Raw genomic sequence first — 18,690 nt, 5'->3', positions numbered from 1 at the left:
TTAAAGATATCAATACTTTTGCAAACATTTTCTCTAATTTGTTACTTGACTTTTAATTTTTATAGTGATTTTCCATAAAAGTTAAAAATAACCACATTTAATTATCTCTTTGCTTTTGTTTCTTTCAGCATTTTATACTTAGAAAGTCCTTCATCAGCCAGAAGGTAGATACATATTCCTCAATATTTAAGCCTTTATTTAATTGTAAAAGCAGTATTCTCTTAGGTAAAAAAAAAAAAAGCAGGAGGCTAGGAGAAAATATTGTCATTTTTAAACTGCCCTGGGAAAGGCTCAATCCTGAGGCAGGGAAGGAAGGCATGGAAAACTTCTTGGCTTTCTGGTGGGGCCTGAACCCTGGGCAGAAGGGTGGCCAAGCAGTCTCTCAGACATGGAGGCAGCCAAGGGGCTAGACAGAAAAGGGCTCAGTTGGAGCTATCTGTTAAGGTGCATGGGCCTTAGTACTTGGGAGAGACCTCAGTGTGGTCAGGATCCCCATGCGTGGATTGTGTCGTCTGTCAATCAAGCATCCTCCTCCTCAGGTTATACTACTTCCCGAAATTTGAGAACACTTCATAGGACTGTGTTTCTTTTCAATACAGTGATCAATCACCCTGCTTATTTGAATATGTGGCAGATGTGACTGATTCCATCCTACTTGAGAGAGGTCTCCACACAATATCTATTATGAAACAGGATGAGGCTCCAGCCAGATTATGCCATCCTGTTTAGAGAATATATTGCCAATAAATTCAATAGATGAAGGGTTGGGCATCAATCTCATCAGGTTCACGGACACATGACAACTCACTTTGGAGCAGTGTGAAATACTTCTTTACAACAATTGTGAAGACCAAGTGTTTTACTTCTTCTGACTGCCAACATGGAAAAAGAGATCCGGAAGAACGGGGAAAACATAAATTATTTTGCAGAGAAACGGAGTATATAGAAAACTCCTAACTAATACACACAGAGCCTTTGTGGGCAATCTGCAGTATCCAATTTCAGGTTATCTAACCTGTAATTCCTTTCTTATCTCTAAATTTCCGACAAACACAGCACACAAACACACCTTTACACTGTGATAGCTGAAACTATCAAAATGTGAAGGTGGAGGGCCAGGGCCCATGACTCAGAAAAAATTCATTAGAGGTGGTTGATGAGGTAGTGTCTGAAGAGCAGGAAATGACTGATATAAGCATGCAGCATTGGTTGAGATATCAGTAAGGAATGATTTATAGGACATGTAAACATTCCTGAGAGAATTCCCAGAAGCATGTAGGCAGAACTTGATAAAAGACTGTCTTTCCTGAAGATAAATGGGTTGGGTATTAAAGTAAAGTATGACCTCACAGGTTGATGAAACTTGAGACATTTATGCTACATGAGCTACTTCTGAGTTATGTGTTCTGTGCCATGGATCTTAGGCTAATTACACCATGTTTTAAATATCATACATCTGGGGCACCTGGGGGCTCAGATGGTTAAGCTTCCCACTCTTGAATTTGGCTTCAGTCATAATCTCACAGTTCCTGAGATCCAGCCCCAAAACAGGCTCCATGCTGACAGCACAGAGCCTGCTTGGGATTCTCTATCTCTCACCTCTCTCTCTCTCCTCCTCCCCTGCTCTCTCTTTCTCTTTCTCTCTCTCTCTTAAAATAAATAAGTAAACTTTTAAAAAATAAATAAATATCACAGATCTAGAAAGTACTTTAATATCTAGGAGGACTAGTGCCTGCATATTTTCCCTCTCTCTCTTTTTTTAAATCACTGCCTTATTTTTCTTCCCTTTGCTTCAAACACTTTCTCTCCACTAGGAGAAGAAGCATAAGGAAGTCACAATTCCTACAAATGGTTAAAGCATTTATACCTATGAAACTTCTGAAAAATTCTACTAAGACAAGCTCACAGTTTCAGTGTGAAGGTACAGCTGCAGGCTGCAGAAAACAAAACAAAACAGAGGGCAGGATTTGGCCAATTGAGGCAACAAGTGAGTTGAGCTTTAGAGCAGGAACTAGATTCTCCTGGAGATTTTACTTCACTTTGAACTCTTGTAGGATCTTATCTTTTGTACTTTTTTTTCCTACCTTGGTTTTACTTTCTTCCCTGAGGCTTGAGGAACTGGATTTCCTTTGCTAAGTGTATGATAATGCAAACTGGGAAATATCCTATTTGGAACTGGTTGTGAAAGTATTTTAAAGTCGCTAAACTTTTCTCCAGCCCTCCTTTCTTAAATGTGTTGCTTTCTTCTTTTTTTTGGTTCATTCACCTTTTCTCTTCATGTAACTTCAGTCCTGTTACTGTCTTACCTGCTCAAGATCAATATCTGACCTTGGGAAAAGGTCTACTTTCAATGATCTACACTTCAATTTTAATTAAAGTCATCATGTTAACCATCTCCAAGTCCTGAGACTCATGTGCAACTCAAGAATTTTTCCCAGGTGTTACAAGAATTTCAGGTATAGGAGAGTAGGAGGTGCTTCTTGGGATTTACCTGAAGTTAAGATAAGTAAGTGGCTAATTTTGCACTTCAACAGAAGAGGGCAAAAAACCCATACATAGTATGTAAGCCTTTTACTTATTTTCAATAGTCTTGTTTGTTGTTATATTATTCTTGTATTTCCATTGAATCAATGCCTAACCAAAACAAAGATTAGATAAGCAGTGTAATTGAAAAGCTCTAATAGTTGATGATGTACGAAAAGTTCTTTGTTTAGAAGAGGGGGGTACGAGGAGGGTACAAGTCTTCTTTCATTGCTGACTACCTCTGGGATAAGTCTCTTCCCCTTTCTGGATCCAGCTTCTTTTTCCTTGCCAATGTATTTTTAATGGTTGGGAAAAAAAGAAAAACCTGAAAAATGTCACATCTAGTTCTGAATACAAAACTTGTCTTACGCTCTTGTCTGGATAACAAGAACTTATAGACTTTATGACATAATCCAGGAATGATGAAAAAAATAAGACTTACTGTTAAGAAATAAAAAGTGCATATATAGCAGGAAGCTGACATACAGAAAGCCTTCTGAGAACATTTAGCAAAAAGTGGAAAGTCTGACAATACTGTACAGTCACAGCATTTCTTTCCATAACAATGATTTTTCCTGCCCTGACTAAAATAGAGCAGTTTTTATTGTCACAAGCACATGTGTGAATATTACCGGCAGTCAAGGATGTAGTCATATAGGATAACCCCTTAACCATGTTCTTTATTTTAAGATAAAGAGAAGATGGCTGTTAGTTCCCAACACTTTGAGTTGCTACCAATACCTGTCGTCCACATCCAGAGCCTGCAGGTTGCACTCAGGCACTCTCGCCAGTTCGTTAATAATGTCGCTGAAGCCTGCTGCTGCGGCAATGTGCACACATGTCTTCCCACTCTCGTCATCATAGTTGATTATGGATGGACCCTGGTGGTGGCTCAGGATGATGGAACACAGAATTCTATTTCCACTCTGGAGGAGAGAGTCAAAGGAAGCTCATTATGTATCATCCAGTCCTCTTCCCGGTCTATGAATGTTAAGATAAAATGCAAAGAAAAAAATGCAAAAAGAAAAAGAAAGGAAAGGAAAACTAAAAAGGGGAGTAAACACATTTTAATAAACCCTCCAACAAACTCCCACTTGCCTCTTGTCACTGGAAGGATTTTTGTTTCCCATAAGAGCTAAATTGTCTTCCATCATTAGCCAACTAACAAGGACTTAAATTAAATACAGGTGTGACTGACATGGGGGGGGGGCTACCTAGACAACAACTGGTTCATCAAATCTATTTTTTGTTTTTTTTTCCCCAACTAGGGCAGAGGTTGGCCTCTGAGAAACCAGAAGAGTGAAAAAAATTTTTAAACAATGATTTTTTTAATGTTTATTTATTTTTGAGAGAGAGAGAAAAAGAGAGGCAGAGAGGGAGGCAGAGAATCCGAAGCAGGCTCCACGTTGTCAGCACAGAGCCCAATGAGGGGCTCAAACCCACGAACCCTGAGATCATGACCTGGGCCGAGACTGGACCTTAACTGACTGAACCACCCAGGTACCCCAGAGTGAATTTTAATGTTAACAAAATGACCAGAATGAGTACTCGCTGGTGGCAAAATGATGACCAAGATGATCCAGTAATGATCAGATTGCTACAAACTGCATGAAATTTAATATCCAAAAATCCTTGGTGAAAGTAAATGGATCATAATTAAGTAGTTAGTCAATAAGAAATCAACAAATATGAGAAAGAAAGAACTTCAGGCAACCATCTAAATTGGGTCCATCTCTGTGTAGATCTATAATAAACTTTTCATCCTATCTTTGAAAGGAGGCTATTCTACACTTTTTTAAGTAGCCCGTCCAAGTCTTAAAAGTTACCAATTCTTCCTTGATAGTGTCCTATATCTCTTCAGCTTGCACAAATAGGTAAGTAAAATCTGTGCATATTACTGGTGTTGAATACCTTTCATTGACCTGAAAAAAAAAACTGCATGAGCGTTTACAATTTCAAATGACAATAAATTTTCATTGGCCAATGAAAGAGATTCTCATTTTATATCATACAATAGAAACTCTAATCCTTCAGATTCTCCTGATATCTCTGGAAAGATTATAAAACAATCCAAATAATTCATTAGCATTTTAATTTTCTGATTGAGTCCACAGAAAGACCCTGTAACTCCATGCACTAGGACTTATGGGTAGAATGGAGGTCCCTAGGAGGATTAAGAGCAGGTTAAGGAAATAGAGGAGCAAGGTATAGTTCTGGAAGCCCAGAGCTGGACCACAAGCTAGGGTCAGAGACCTGGGCAAGAAACAGAGTTGGATTTTTAAAAAGCTGCAGTTTTGATATACTTCAAATGCTGTTCAACGGCTACCTCCTGATACATTTTTCCGTGTAAAATTTCCTGTTGGTCTTCTTCGCGCTGTGTTATCCTGTTTATTTGACCCCACGGCTGGAGTCAGTTTTCACAATTCCATGGAACAGCACTCATTCATTTCACCTTTCCTCTTCCTTTCCCTCCCTTGTCTCTGCATTCTCGGCTCTCCGGATTTCCCATTACTCAGCTTGTTGCTGGCTCACAATGGGCAATTACACTGTGAACCCTGGAAATGTGCTTCCACTGTATGAGAGAGGGCAGCTGACATGAGTTCTACACCTCTTGCAGGACAAGGGCCAGGGGCCCTCACAACTCTCAACTCTGAGGTGCAGGAAGAGAGCTGAGTGGGCATTAAATGCTGCAACCAGAGCCAGATACATAATGTGTGAGGCTCAGGGCAAAATGAAAATGTGGAGTCCCCTGTTGATATGGCAGGAAAGAAGCTCAGTCCTTTCTTCTTGGTGTCTTTCTTGACATGGCACAGTGATTTTTATTTGCTATTTATTATTGTGCTCCTTTGGGCTGGAGAGTCTTACTACTAGAGCAAACCCTCACAGGTGCCTGGGCCTTCCTCTTGTAACCTGGCACATGCTTGATCCTGACCCTCCTCAGGTCTGTGTCCAGATCCCTTGCCAGGAGGCTTAGAGTTTGTCCTAGAGAGGTGGGGAAGCAGTACTGTGTGAGCCATGGTACCACTGTCCTTTCTGACTTCACTTACAAAACAAAAATTCAAAAATAAAATTAATGAAAATTTTCAGATGGCGGCCACAGAGCATTATACCCCAAGCACAGGGATCCCTTTTGAGCATGGGACCCACTTTGGCTATACTGGTCACAGGCCCATAAAGTGGTTCCTACCCTTAAGCTTCTTCCTGCTCTTCCTCTCATCTTCCCTCTTATATCCTCTTGCTCCTTCCATCCTTCCTTTGTCTACAACAACTTTTACATTATTTGGGTCAATTGATGAAGTTCTATGGCATGCCTGTTACCAGAAGTTGTTTACACTGAACACATCCAAGCTTCTGTGCCTGCTTTATCAATTTTTCTAAGATTCCTTCACCTGATGTTACTTAAACATATTTTGAAGGAGTCTAAAATACATTTAAAACAATCAAGAGCACCCCACCCCCAACATGCACACCTTTTAAAAAAGTACCATTTGAGGGAGAAAACAGAAGCAAAGAGCGTCAGTTCAATGTATTTATTTTGTTTATAATTTCCTGGAACAGCAAAAGAATTCAGGTTGCCAAGGTGATTCAAAGGGCAAAGTGCCCTGTCACAATTCTCTCTTTGTGTGAAAGGGGGAGTGTCAAGCACAGATAGAAAAAACAATACCCATCTCCTCACCCTGTGTTTTCCTCCCTCCTCGCCTGACCCTCAGAGCAGTCATTTTTGGAAGTCACACTGAAATTGTGTTGCTTCCCAGGACTCTGCACCAGCCTATTCTGGACCCTGACCAGGCAGGCCCAGTCAGCAGTGCCCCTGAGGACTGAAGTGTCACACAGCTTCTCTAGATGAGAACTCCAACCTTATCCTTTTCCTCCAAAATATCTTCTATCCTGAATTTTCCAGGCAAGGCCTTTGCCTCTATACCTAGATCTCACTTCTACAACATTGTCACTGTATTTCCTTTTCTTAACGTTTTTGTTTTTTTTTTTGTTTTTTTTTTTGAGACAGAGAGAGACAGAGCATGAACGGGGGAGGGGCAGAGACAGAGGGAGACACAGAATCGGAAGCAGGCTCCAGGCTCTGAGCCATCAGCCCAGAGCCCGACACGGGGCTCGAACTCACGGACCGCGAGATCGTGACCTGAGCTGAAGTCGGATGCTTAACCGACTGAGCCACCCAGGTGCCCCAGTATTTCCTTTTCTTTAAGAAGAAGGTGCTCCCAGGAATAAGGGCGATAGCTACCTTTACTTTGTGTAGACTTTGTGTGCCTGGCACTGTTCTAAGCATTGTCACATGCCAGCTCATTTAATCCTGGTAAGAACCCTGTGAAGTAGGTACTCCTATGATCCCCATATTGTAGAGCAGAATATGGAGGCATGTGGGAATCAAGTAACTTGGCCAGGGTGACAGTCAAGAAGGGACATGGCCAGGATGGACAGCCTGTCTGCAGAGCCCTTGCACTTCACCACTACACCATTCTGTCCCTGAGAAAAGGAACGGTCTGTTTATTTGATCCTGCATGTTCATACTGGGGAAACAGAAGTAAAAATGCCTGCTTAGACTGCAATGTCAGAAGCAAAGATGTGTGCCTGGCCAAATGAGACCTTTTACAAAGTGAAACATGAAGTGCTTTAAAAGCCTTTGCTCAGAGGGTTGCCATGGTGCACCCCCACAGGAATTTGAGGGGCTCAAGAGAGCACTAGTCTATGAGCTGGGGCCTCAGGCTCAGTGGTTTCCTGGTGACAGCATTTCCTTCTTGGCAAGCTGGCCATGTCAGCCAATGGTAGGCTCCAGGCCTGGGAGGCCAGAGAGGGTTACAATGACCAAGGAGCACCAGGATAGAAGGAATGGGGTGGTGCTTAGAAGAGCCCTCAGGAAGAATGGAGAGTGGGATTCCTTTCATTAAACAGGGGAAGTAACAAACTGTACAGATCCTATTCTTACGGAGCTCTGGAATTCTGCATTGAGTGGCCAGATGTGGACTGTGGATTTATTTGTTTTCTGTTGTATTTGTTTTGTTTCTGTCCATGGATAATCCATACAGTTGCCTTCATGTGCTCTGAAAACTGCTGGGAACTACCAAATGCTAGTCATTTTCACTTTACACCTCGTGAGGGAGGGTTCATAAGAGGCTTTGTGTGATATAATTATTTATAAGAAATGTATATATAGTCATTCAGATAACCAAAATATATTTCTCAGATTCCTGAAAATGCTTCAGAACCATAAAGGTGAAATGAGTGTCTTGTTATTAATGAAGGTGACTTTTTGACCCCACCCAAGGGTGGGGCTGATAGCCAAGAGGACCAACCATGTGATTAGAGGGTTGGAACTGCCATTATCCCCACCCTAAAACCTCCAGAGAGGGGAGAGGGGCTAGAAGTAGAATCAGCTGACAGCCCACGACTTAGTTAAATCATGACAATGATATAATGCCTCAAAAACTTTTTTAGTTCTTTTTCAGAGCTTCCATGCTTGGGGAACCAGAAGGCTTCCATGTACTACCAAGCCAGGCCTCAAGGTCCATGAGGATAGAAGTTCCTTTCTTTTGGACCTTACCCTATGTATCCCTTCAACTGGCTATTGACTCCTATGCTTTATCACATCCTTTAATAAAATGGTAAATGTTAGTGTTTCCCTGAGTTCTGTGAGCTGCTCTAGAAAATTAATCAAATCTGAGGAGGTCAGTGGAACTTCCAGTCTTTAGCTGGTAGATCAGAGGCACAGGTAACAGTCTGGGGCTTGAGATTGGCATCTGAGGGGCAGCCTTGTGGGACTGAACACTTAACCTTTGGAGTCTGATGCTATATCCAGAGATATCTGTCTGTCTGTCTGTCTGTCTCTCAAAAATAAATAAACATTAAAAAAAGAATTTTGCTATAGGCAGATTGCTAAAAAACATTACAATATTCTTACTGTAGACCCTTTTTATTCTAGGTGACCTTCCAAAGAGTCTTTGTGGAAGATTTTGGACTAGTTTTTATTACCACATGTCTGGGGAATAAGCTCTATGGTGGCTTCTTCTTGGAGGGCACTCCAACCACCTTCCTTCTTTTGGAAGCAGTGGCATATTTGCATCACTTATCCCATGATGGTGATTAGATAAATCATCGCTAGGGTTGTAGATCATACAGCCCTCTTAAAGGTGAGAAGAACTAGCCCATCAGTTAAGCTAGAGCCAGATATGTCAGGCTGAGAATGAAGCTCCAAGGAAAGATCTACTCATCTACATGAGGTGAACATTTGAGAGTTAAGAGTCTAGGGCTAACCAGATTAAAAAAAAAAAAAGGTGCTTAACAGCCTAGCTCAAAGTCTGGAACTATCTTCATGGTTAGCCCCTTTGGACCCAGGCTTTACTGCTTGGCCTGACTCCAGAGGCCACTATACCCCAAAGCCTGGGGCTAACTCTCCTGGAGAGCTAGTACAAGACAGAAATTGGAGGGATGGGGCATGAGGCATGGTGACCCTCAGCTGCTGAACTACTTCATTTCATAGCTTTTCTGATACTTTGGAAAACAAACAAACAAACAAACACAAAACACAAAACACACACACCAAAAAACTATAGGAAAATAAACTACTATAGTATAGGAAGCAAAGAAACAAACAAAAAACAAAAAACAAAACTCCTTTCTTGCTCTGTTAGTGTGTAGAAAGGGGTTAAATCCCACTTTTGTCTGATAAGATGAAGGCCTCCAGGATATCTCTACCCTGTCCTTGCTAAATGTTATGACTAGGGATCTTTCTGCTGAAATGAAGCCTAGCAGAGAGTAATACTCAATAAATATTTACTGAGCAACAAATAAATAAATGAGTAAAACAAGCCTTACAAGCTACAAGCAAAGCCAAACAGAATACCCATCCTTTTTAGCTTCTCTGTCTTCTCCTCATTGTCTTCTTTCTTTTACTATTTCACTTGTATTCACTCCTAGGTGAGTCCCTGTTATTTTCTCCTTTTACTGCATCCCTTCCTCACTATAACCAAGCACTGGGGAGCTGACACATGTGGCCACTTAAACTTAGGTTGCCCTTCAAGACTTCAGTTTCCTAAGCAGGTTGGCCTTTGCTCCCAGAATGATGGATTTTGCAAATATTTTCTTTGCTTACTTTGGGCTTAGTGGCTTTGTAGTCTTCCCGGGAGTCATATGGCCTGGGTGCCTACGTGGGCACTGGGTGTATCTGGTCAAATGACAACCTCCTTGTGCACTAGTTTCTTTACTCATGAATTGAATAGTGGGATTACATGATTTACTCTGGTCCCTTGCAGCGCTGAGATTCTCTCACCTTAGGAATTAGACCCCACTGGTATATGACACTTATCCATTGTTATTCTGAATATATTTAGGGTAAAAGTATATTTATAAGACTTTGATTCAATCCAGAAGGCTGACCACAGGTCTTCACTACAGGAAGGAGGAGGATTCCACATTGGACCAACTGGACCAAACCAGTCTCAAGCACTAGAGGCTTAAAGGTTATATTAAAGAGCTATTAGGGTGGTGTGTGTGTGTGTGTGTGTGTGTGTGTGTGTGTGTGTGTGTATTTAATTTCCTTAACCACATAACTACATACTGAATGAATAAACATGAAATAGTTGTTTTTTATTATCATAATTCTTTTCTTTCTACCCTCCCTTGAAAAATGCACTGAAAGAAAAATAATTCTGAGGAAGATTCCAAATAAACACATTTTCTAGTAAGCAGAGGAGGGAGCTAGTGGCAAGATTTGAGGGACAGTAGATACTTGCCACCTTCACTGACCAGCCATCATATCTATGCTAGAAATCCTACGATTAGAAAAACCTCCCTGGTATTAAGACTTGTACATTCCTGCAAGACTCAGTTAAGGTAACAAATGGTATTCTAAAGAAAGAACCCAATAAGCCATTAATCTCATTGATTTGAGATGGGTAAGTTTATTGGACAGAATTCAGTGAAACCTCTTGGAGGACCTAAGATTCACAAAGATCTGTTCTGGGTCTTGAGACACATCTACCTGAATAAGGCACAATACCTTTAAGCACACAGTCTAGAAGGAAAGAATCAGGCATCTCATTGCCTACGCCACCAGTCCTAGATGTTTAAGAAAGCACTAGATGTGCAACTTGGAGGGAACAATTCTGGAAGGGAGCTTAATAAAGAAGGTGGCATTTAGTTAGGCCTTCAGGAATAAGAAAGAATATGTAGAAATTCTTCAAGTGGAAGGGATGATGTGGGGAGTGCAAGAAGGATTTCACCAAAAGAGAAGAACGTGATTAAGGTGGAGACAGAATGAATCTCTGGGAGTGGGTAGGGGGTGGGGAGTGGTTGCTCACAACAGTAGGTGTTAGCCCAGGGAGTTTGTTCTGCACCAAAAAATGGAACTCTTTGAAGGTTTTTAAGCCAAAGACCAACAGTGACCATAACTGTTTTGGTGGGATAACAGTTGTATTCATACATTCCTTTGGGATTTGTTGAAAGAGCACTTGGTGGCAATGTGAGAACAGAATGGAGAAGAAAAGGGCTGAAAGTAGGAATACAAATACTGAAACTGTTCAGGTGAAAGATGGTAGAAACCTGAGCTAAGGAAGTGATGGCAGGTGTACAAAATTGTCTCTACTTGCTCTTCCAGGCTTACCCTCCAAACTTTTTCCATCCTGCTCTTTACTTTTTAGCCTGTATGAATTGCATCAAATGGACTCCTTTGTTTTCCTGTTGGGTTTGGCCAATGAGTGGCACTGACAGGAGATGGGTGTAGGAGGACAGAGACTGAGGTGTTTATCATTCAGTTCTCTCCCTGCCAGGCCACAGTTTGTTCATTCCATCAAAGGCTACCTGTACTGTCTTGGGACCTCTCCTACAGCTCTAGCTTTTTCTGTCTTAGTAACCGCTCCCTTCCATGCCCTCTTAGGCCCAGATGCCCTAATGGCAATGTACTGTGGTATGGAAATAGCCTCTTCATGACTCCCTACCAGATTTATCCCATGCAAATGGGCTGTTTCCTGGTACAACCATGACCTATACAGTGGGGATAGAAAGTAGGTAACAGAGATGTGGGAACGGAGGAGGTAGAATTGAGGAGTCTTGATAATGAAGAGACAGTGAAGGGAGATAAGAAAGGAGGGTTCATGGGCCATGCAGAGGCCTTTTGGCTTGGGCTACCAGGAAGATGGGAGTGTGGCAGGAAGGAGAGATCACGGGTTAAGTTTGGACATGACCAGTTGAAGTGTCTGGGAAATGATGTAGAGAGGCCCAGGAGAGCTAGAAATATGAGTCTAGAGTTCAAGAGAGATGTCAGTTGGAACTCACGGAAGGTTTTTAAGCCAAGGACCAACAGGGGCCATAACTGTTTTGGTGGGATAACAATTGTATTCATACATTCCTTTGGGATTTGTAGAAAGAGCACTTGGTGGCAATGTGAGAACAGAATGGAGAAAAAAAGGGCTGAAAGTAGAAATACAAATACTGAAACTGGTGAGAATGTTCTGATGGGAATGATAGCTGAAGCGACAGGCTTTCTGAGGAACAGAGTGAGAAAAAGACTGGGAACTGAATTTCTGCCTTGTGGAGGAGAGACACCCGTGTGGACTCCTGATAAATCGGTGTCCTCACATGCTCTGAAGGGACTGAGATGCCAACAAAAGAGACTGGATGGGGTCAGGGCTCTGCTCAGTGCTAACCAAGACAGAGGCAAGCACCAGGGTCTCCTGGGAAGACAGGAGGGGCGAATGAGGGCAGTGGGCCCACAGGAGGGCACCACCAGTTACCAAGAGACCTTAGAGATGGGGCAGAAGCCCAATTCCAGATCACTTCACGGACCTAATGTTTCCAATCTTTCCTGCCTTGGTTAATCTGGGTCGAATACAGAGGCTTTATTATTTCAGAGTGCTATAGCTTTAAATGTGGTCTCATGTGGTCCAAGAGAAGAGCAGGAAGTTCAGGGAAAGGAATAAATGACAAAGGGAAATAGACTCATTCATGTGGAAAAACTGTAAATGGAGCACAATGCTGGTCCTGTACTATAAATTAACAAGAAGTCTAAAGCAGGCAAGTGTCATCGTGGTTTCAGCTGACATTTGGAATTACCCTTAGCCTTCTTTGCAGAGTAAAGGCCAGGACGCACCACTTCTGAATTCCACTGCTAACCACAAGGAGACAGAGGGTGCACGGTTTTCCCACAACTGTGATTCTTAACCTTTTGGGGGGTAGTTACTGATCCTCACTGAGGAAGTGAAGAAAGTCATGGATGCCTTCCTCAGAAAAAAGTGTGCTAACATATGCTCACACTCACACATAGCATATTTCATACAATTGTAAGGGTTTTAGAAGGAACCTGCCTTGTTAATCTTTTTACACCCAATGCCAGATACACGGTATGTGCTCAAGAAATATATATTAAGCAGTTGAGTCAATAAATGAGTGACACGTTATGCTTATACAAAATCATGGTCAAAAATGCAAATATCTTATGTAGGAGTAGCTAAGGTTTTAGTACCCATTAATATGAATTCATTTATCATAGTGTTTTTGATGGGGTTTTGGAGTGATGGGGGTCTGGAGCCGACCAGAATTCCTGAGATGTCTTTGGTGCAAAAAAGTTATTAAAGCACAGGGACAGGACCTGTGGGCATAAAGAGCTGCACTGGGGTTGTGAAGAGTGACTGGTTATATGCTCTGGAGTTGGGGGAGATAAAGTCAAGAGGAAGTTTCTTAAAGGGATTTCCATGTGCTAAAGAAGACTCACAGATTACTGAAGCCTTAGCTATTGTCAGGCTAAGGTTGTTTCTCCCTCTAGCAAATCATTATCAATAATAATAGGGAGTTCCTGGAGATTAGGCTACTGATAAGATTGCCTTTCTTCTTGTAATTTACTAAGATATTTGTAAACTGATGGAGACTCAGGTCCTTTGATCTCTATCAGTTCAACCATTTGTTCTCAGTCCTTTCCTTTGTTCTTGGTCAGCCAGCAGTGCCTGAGGAATATCACACATATTCCACCTGTGGGGGTGGGGGGAGGAGAGGGGGTTTGTGAGGTGTCAGCTTACCTTATGCTCCCTCATCAGTTTTCAACCCTATGTGCATATTGCAGTCTGCTGGGATGAAGCAAAGCTTTAAAAAATATGGATGCCTGGGCTCTACTCCAGAAAAACTGACTGAAAATCTAAGGATGTGGGGCTTGGGTATCCAATATTGCTTAAAAGCTCTTCAGATGATTTTAAAGTGCAGACAGGACTGCAATCAATGTAGCAGGTTAAAAGCTATATCATCTAGTAGGGAGAAAGAATATGATGATGTGGGTATGATAACTAAGCTGTTGTGGAAGAAATCAGGAACCATAATAAAAATGGTTATCTATTCCAATTACCTAGCACATTACATAGTGCTGTCATATGCACAGTCTCATTCATACCCCAAAGATACACTGATAGTTAAACCAAGAAGGTATTGGTGATTTTCCTCAGATCAAAACCATGTCTGTCAATACAAACAGATTTTCTGACTTTTCATTTTGCCAAACTTCTTCTTAGAGGGTGAGAGCAAGGGTTCCCACCCCTGAAGAGTCCAAATTAGAAGATGTGGAGGGGGGGTCTGGGGACCTATAATTTTACAAGCATTGCTGATGATTCCATTGCACGTGCAGGACTAGAGCAGCAACTCTAAATTGGGGGTGGGGTGGAGGAAGTGGGAGCAGAGATGTGAACCCCATCAGAAATCTGTGGGATTAAAACTCAAGTATGATGAAGATGAATACAGGAAATGCTTGATTTGGATATCACTTTCACATCAGCTGAGCATCAGCACACATGGTTGCCCAACCAGAGGACAGCACCCCAGGGGTCAGGGTGGGAGATTAGATACTGAAAGTATGTAGGTGGATGCTACAGGCAGGTGGGGATGACAAAATAAATTTTGCTCACTTCACAGTTTTGCCCAGGGCTGGTGCTAGTACAGAGTAACTGAAGCCAGAGCTGGAGGGACAAAACCAGAGCAGTTTCCAAATCACTTCTGTTTGCCTCTTCCCCCAGGCCTGAAAGTGCCAGGTGCCCATCTCTGGTATGCTTGGCATGTGAAACAACTGAATGTAACCGCCATCAAAACAGGCAGAAACTCCTCTTACAAGGATCCTGGCAGCAGTATGGCAAGAGTGCCTTATTGAGCTGGTGAAGATAAACAGTGGAGGTGTCTATGCTTGGGTATCATAAGACAGAAAAGGCTAGCAAGTTTGTTGAAATGATGCATACTACTGCTCTCCTCTGAAGGATGGAGGAAATGACTCTTAGTTGATCATTCCTCTTGCAAATAGAAAGCACGCCAATAAATGTTAGCCATGATCATTCTTTCACCTTAGTCTCACTTTCCCCCTCATTGGGCTATAGATTTCTTGGGCCTATTCTGATTTCTTCAGTCATGTGTACTGATATAGACTGCCTTTTGTGATCATGAGGTAGCATTATAAGGCATGATTTTCATTGCTCAGGACAGAATTCAGGGTCATCTGGAATAACTCTGCTTTGGAGGATTTGGAAGGAAGAAGAGAGTTATGGTTCAAAGACTTTGAAGAGATTTTCCTAGAATATCTTTGAAGGTTTTTCCTGGTGTGCTGTGAGCTACTAAGCAAGCATGTGGATGGAGAGAGCAAGAGAGCAAGGGAGAGAAGTGTTATGTGTCTGTTTACATGTATGTGTGCATGTGTGTGTGTGTGCGTGTGTGTGTGTGTGTGTGTGTGTGTGTGTGTGTATGTCTGTATATAACATCCAAAGCAGGCTGTCTTCCTCCTCTGTATCTTGGCGTGGTTTCTTCTCCACAAGTGATGCACTCACATCTTCCAAATGGACAGGTTTGCTGTTGCCCCTCTGGATATGAGGGATGGGAGGAGTGCAGAAAATCTTACTTGCTCTAGCACACTAATAACCTCCATATCACTGCAGTGGCTGTGCCTTTGATAATTCCATCTTTCAGTTCTGACATACTCAGAGAACTGTTAACATTGCTTCACACCATCTAAACTTGAGACAAGTTTGCTGGCCAATTTCTCACCTGGACTGCCCAGTGCAAAGCTGTTTTAAAGTCTTTATCCACAAGAGTGGGGTCTGCTCCTTTCTTCAGCAGCATTTGGGTGTGTTGAGGCCGGTTGTGGAAAGCTGCCCAGTGAAGTGGTGTCATTCCCTATAAAACCACAGTCAGAAAGGGGAGAGGTGAGCAGAGGCTATCAGGAAGGAAAATGGAACTCACATTGTCTCCTCAGGCCAAGGGCCATCACCACATAAGTTGGTTGCTGCCTGTCAGTTCATTCATTCCTTAAGCCATTCAATCAACAGATATTTACTGAGTTTCTGCTTTTTGCCAGGAAAATAAGTGTTGAAGATACTGTAGTGAATTAGATAAAGAAGATCCTTGCCCTCATGGGAATTGCAGTGTGGTAGAGGAAGACAGATAACAAATGCAAATGAGCAAAAGGATTTTCCAGATTGTGCAATGCTATCAAGACTGCAAATGGGGTACTGTGAGAGAGTAATTGTGGAGTTAGTGACTATTCTACATGGGCCTCTATGAGCTAGGCAGGGGAAAACAGAACAGCAAGCACCAAGCCACAGAGGCAACCACTTGTAACTGGGGTCACGCTAACCTGCCATATCCCACCACAAGGAATTTTACTGCAATATCTCCAGTGGCTACAACAGAGACTAGATAAATAGCTGTTGAATAAAAGAAGGAATGGAGTGGGAGAGATATCCATGTGAGATGAGTCTGGAGAGGGAGGCAAGGCTGATCCTGGGAATATGGGTTGGGGATACCAACTCTGAATAAAGCATTCACAGTTTATTCTAAAGTCACTGCAAAGACACTGAAGGGTTTTAAACCAATGTTGACATGATCTGACCTACATTGTTTAGAAGAAACCACTCTGTGGTAGCTTGGATGAACCTATATGGTGAATCCCAACTTCTTTTAGAGTTTAAGGTCACACACTTTAGTCATCATTTAATAATAAAATGAGCTTATGCTTGGAAATGGTAACCAAGAGGAACCAGTATTATTTGGGAGTGTACTGTGAAAAGATGGCCTCTTCTCCTTCCCCACACCTCTCAATTACACAAAATATATCTAAAATGACTCTAGATTAAGATGACTGGTAAAGGAGATAAAGGGGTATGGGCATCTTTAAAGTTCTTTTTATAGTCATCTCTGCAGATAAATAAAGGTATGAGTCTAATATTTATTGATCCAAAGACCTTTATGAATTCTTATGTATATTATTTCACTTAATTCTCCAAACAACATTCTGAACTAAGTACTATGGGGAAATCTGCTATGTGTTCACCAAACTCTATTTCCTCTCCCTCCAAGCCACCACACTGGGTACATTCCCCAGCCTTCCAGCAGATGGATATGGCCATAAGACTGAGTCCTGATCACTGCAATGTGGACAAAAGGGGTGGCCTGCATAGAAAACAAAACCCACGTGGTCTTCCATACCTTCTCTTTCCTCATTCAACGAATGCAGAGGACAAGGCTAAAGAAGATGCTAGAACCACATTTAATTATGAAGCCCAGGACCCTGACTGTTGAGGGGGAATAAGCCTACCTTGTTGACCAGTACTGGACTATGATTCTAAATAAATAAGCTTTTGTGGCAACTGAGTGGCTCAGTTGGTTAAGCGCCCATCTTCGGCTCAGGTCATGATCTCACATGAGCCCCAGGTAGGGCCTCTCTGCTGTCAGCACAGAGCATGCTTCCTATCCTCTGTTCCCCTCTCTCTCTGCCCATCCACTCATTCTCTCTCTCTCTCCCTCTCAAAATAAATAAGTAAACTTAAAAAAAAAAAAAGAAGTAAGATTTTACTGTATTAGGCCACTGAATTTTTGAGTTAATTGCTATAGCAGTTGACCAACGTTAACAGGTACCGCTGTCCTTCTCATTTTATAGAAGAGGAAGCCCAGCTCTAGAGAAGTTCCCAAGTCTGTGAATGAACAAGGAACTGAATCTAGGGTTTGAGGTTTGGGGGGAGCTGGGATTAGAATGTTAATCCCCTTGGGGCACCTGGGTGGCTCAGTTGGTTGAGCGTCTGACTTCGGCTCAGGTCATGATCTCACAGTTCATGAGTTCGAGCCCCGTGTCGGGCTCTGTTCTGACCGCTCAGAGCCTGGAGCCTGCTTCAGATTCTGTGCCTCCCTCTCTCTGCCCCTTCTCTGCTCATGCTCTGTCTCTCAAAAATGAATAAAAGTTAAAAAAAATTAAAAAAAAAAGAATGCTAATCTCCTTGACCAGGTTGAAAATTCTAAATCATTATATTACAGTTTGCTTTCAAGCTATAGGTGACATACAAGTGAATCTCCCGGTATTTTCTTGAGGATATTTTAAGAAATTGGTTCCATATGGAAAAGAATGCTGATACTAAAGCAGTGGAACTTCTTGTTATTATTCTGACAGCTGAATATTTGCTTGGGATTTAGAATAACTCAATGCATTTCAAAAAGCCCTCTTCATTATAAAATTGACCCACTGGAACTAGAAATCTGGGCTCAAGGGAATCAGATTATTCTTATTATGCATGGATTTCCCCTTCCCAGTGCTGATTCCTTTTTGCTTCAGAGTCATTGGCTTCATCATAAAAGGCTATCAGTATCCAGCGTTAAAAGACATCAAAGGAAATTTTAAGTCACTCGAGTGTAAACTTCATTAGGGTAGGTCCTTATCCAATGTCTCAATACCTGGAGCTTAGAACAGTGTCAGGAACAGTGTAGATCGTAAGTAGTCAGTAGTTACTTAAAATGGATGTCTTAATGGTCCTTGATTGAATTTTTTGCTTTTGTAATATCTAGCTTTGCTTTTAAAAATTATATACATTTTTAAAAAGGCAAAACACTTCTCCTTTACAGAAAATGAACTTTTCTGATATGGTCATTGTTACTAACTCTTCGACTGAAACCTGGTAGAATTTTTGATGAGTTCTCCAAAAGGTAGATGGCAATCACTGAGTGTATATGAGAACTCTGTGTGAAATGTCGTTATGAATTAAATGGTGATCATGCACTGCTAATCATTATCTCCTAAACAGAACTGCTAAGCTTCAAGAGTTATTTCCTTAAAACAACACCACCCCCCTGCCAAAAAACCCTTAAAAGCCCAACTTCTGCATGTTTTGGTAGAGTGAATGGGGTGGGGAGGAGCATTACCATTTTTTACAT

The 18,690-nt window shown here is 41.9% G+C and overlaps 1 protein-coding gene across 3 annotated transcripts in view; it reads right to left on the bottom strand.

Annotated features, from left to right (window-relative positions):
* ANKRD55 (ankyrin repeat domain 55) overlaps positions 1 to 18,690 on the bottom strand; it is a 528,797-nt gene that overhangs the window by 16,018 nt on the left and 494,089 nt on the right. For all 3 annotated transcript variants that reach the window (XM_058732233.1, XM_058732216.1, XM_058732224.1), the window contains 2 exons: positions 15,538 to 15,666; positions 3,265 to 3,449 (listed from right to left, as the gene is read on the bottom strand). In XM_058732233.1, coding sequence (XP_058588216.1) covers positions 3,265 to 3,449; positions 15,538 to 15,666 — 314 coding nt within the window. The remainder of the gene's footprint in view (positions 1 to 3,264; positions 3,450 to 15,537; positions 15,667 to 18,690) is intronic.

The sequence above is a fragment of the Neofelis nebulosa genome, chromosome 1 (genome assembly GCF_028018385.1).
Source record: "Neofelis nebulosa isolate mNeoNeb1 chromosome 1, mNeoNeb1.pri, whole genome shotgun sequence".
NCBI lineage: Eukaryota > Metazoa > Chordata > Mammalia > Carnivora > Felidae > Neofelis > Neofelis nebulosa.
Note: the sequence above shows the minus strand (reverse complement) of the source record. Positions and strands in the feature narration are given on the sequence as shown.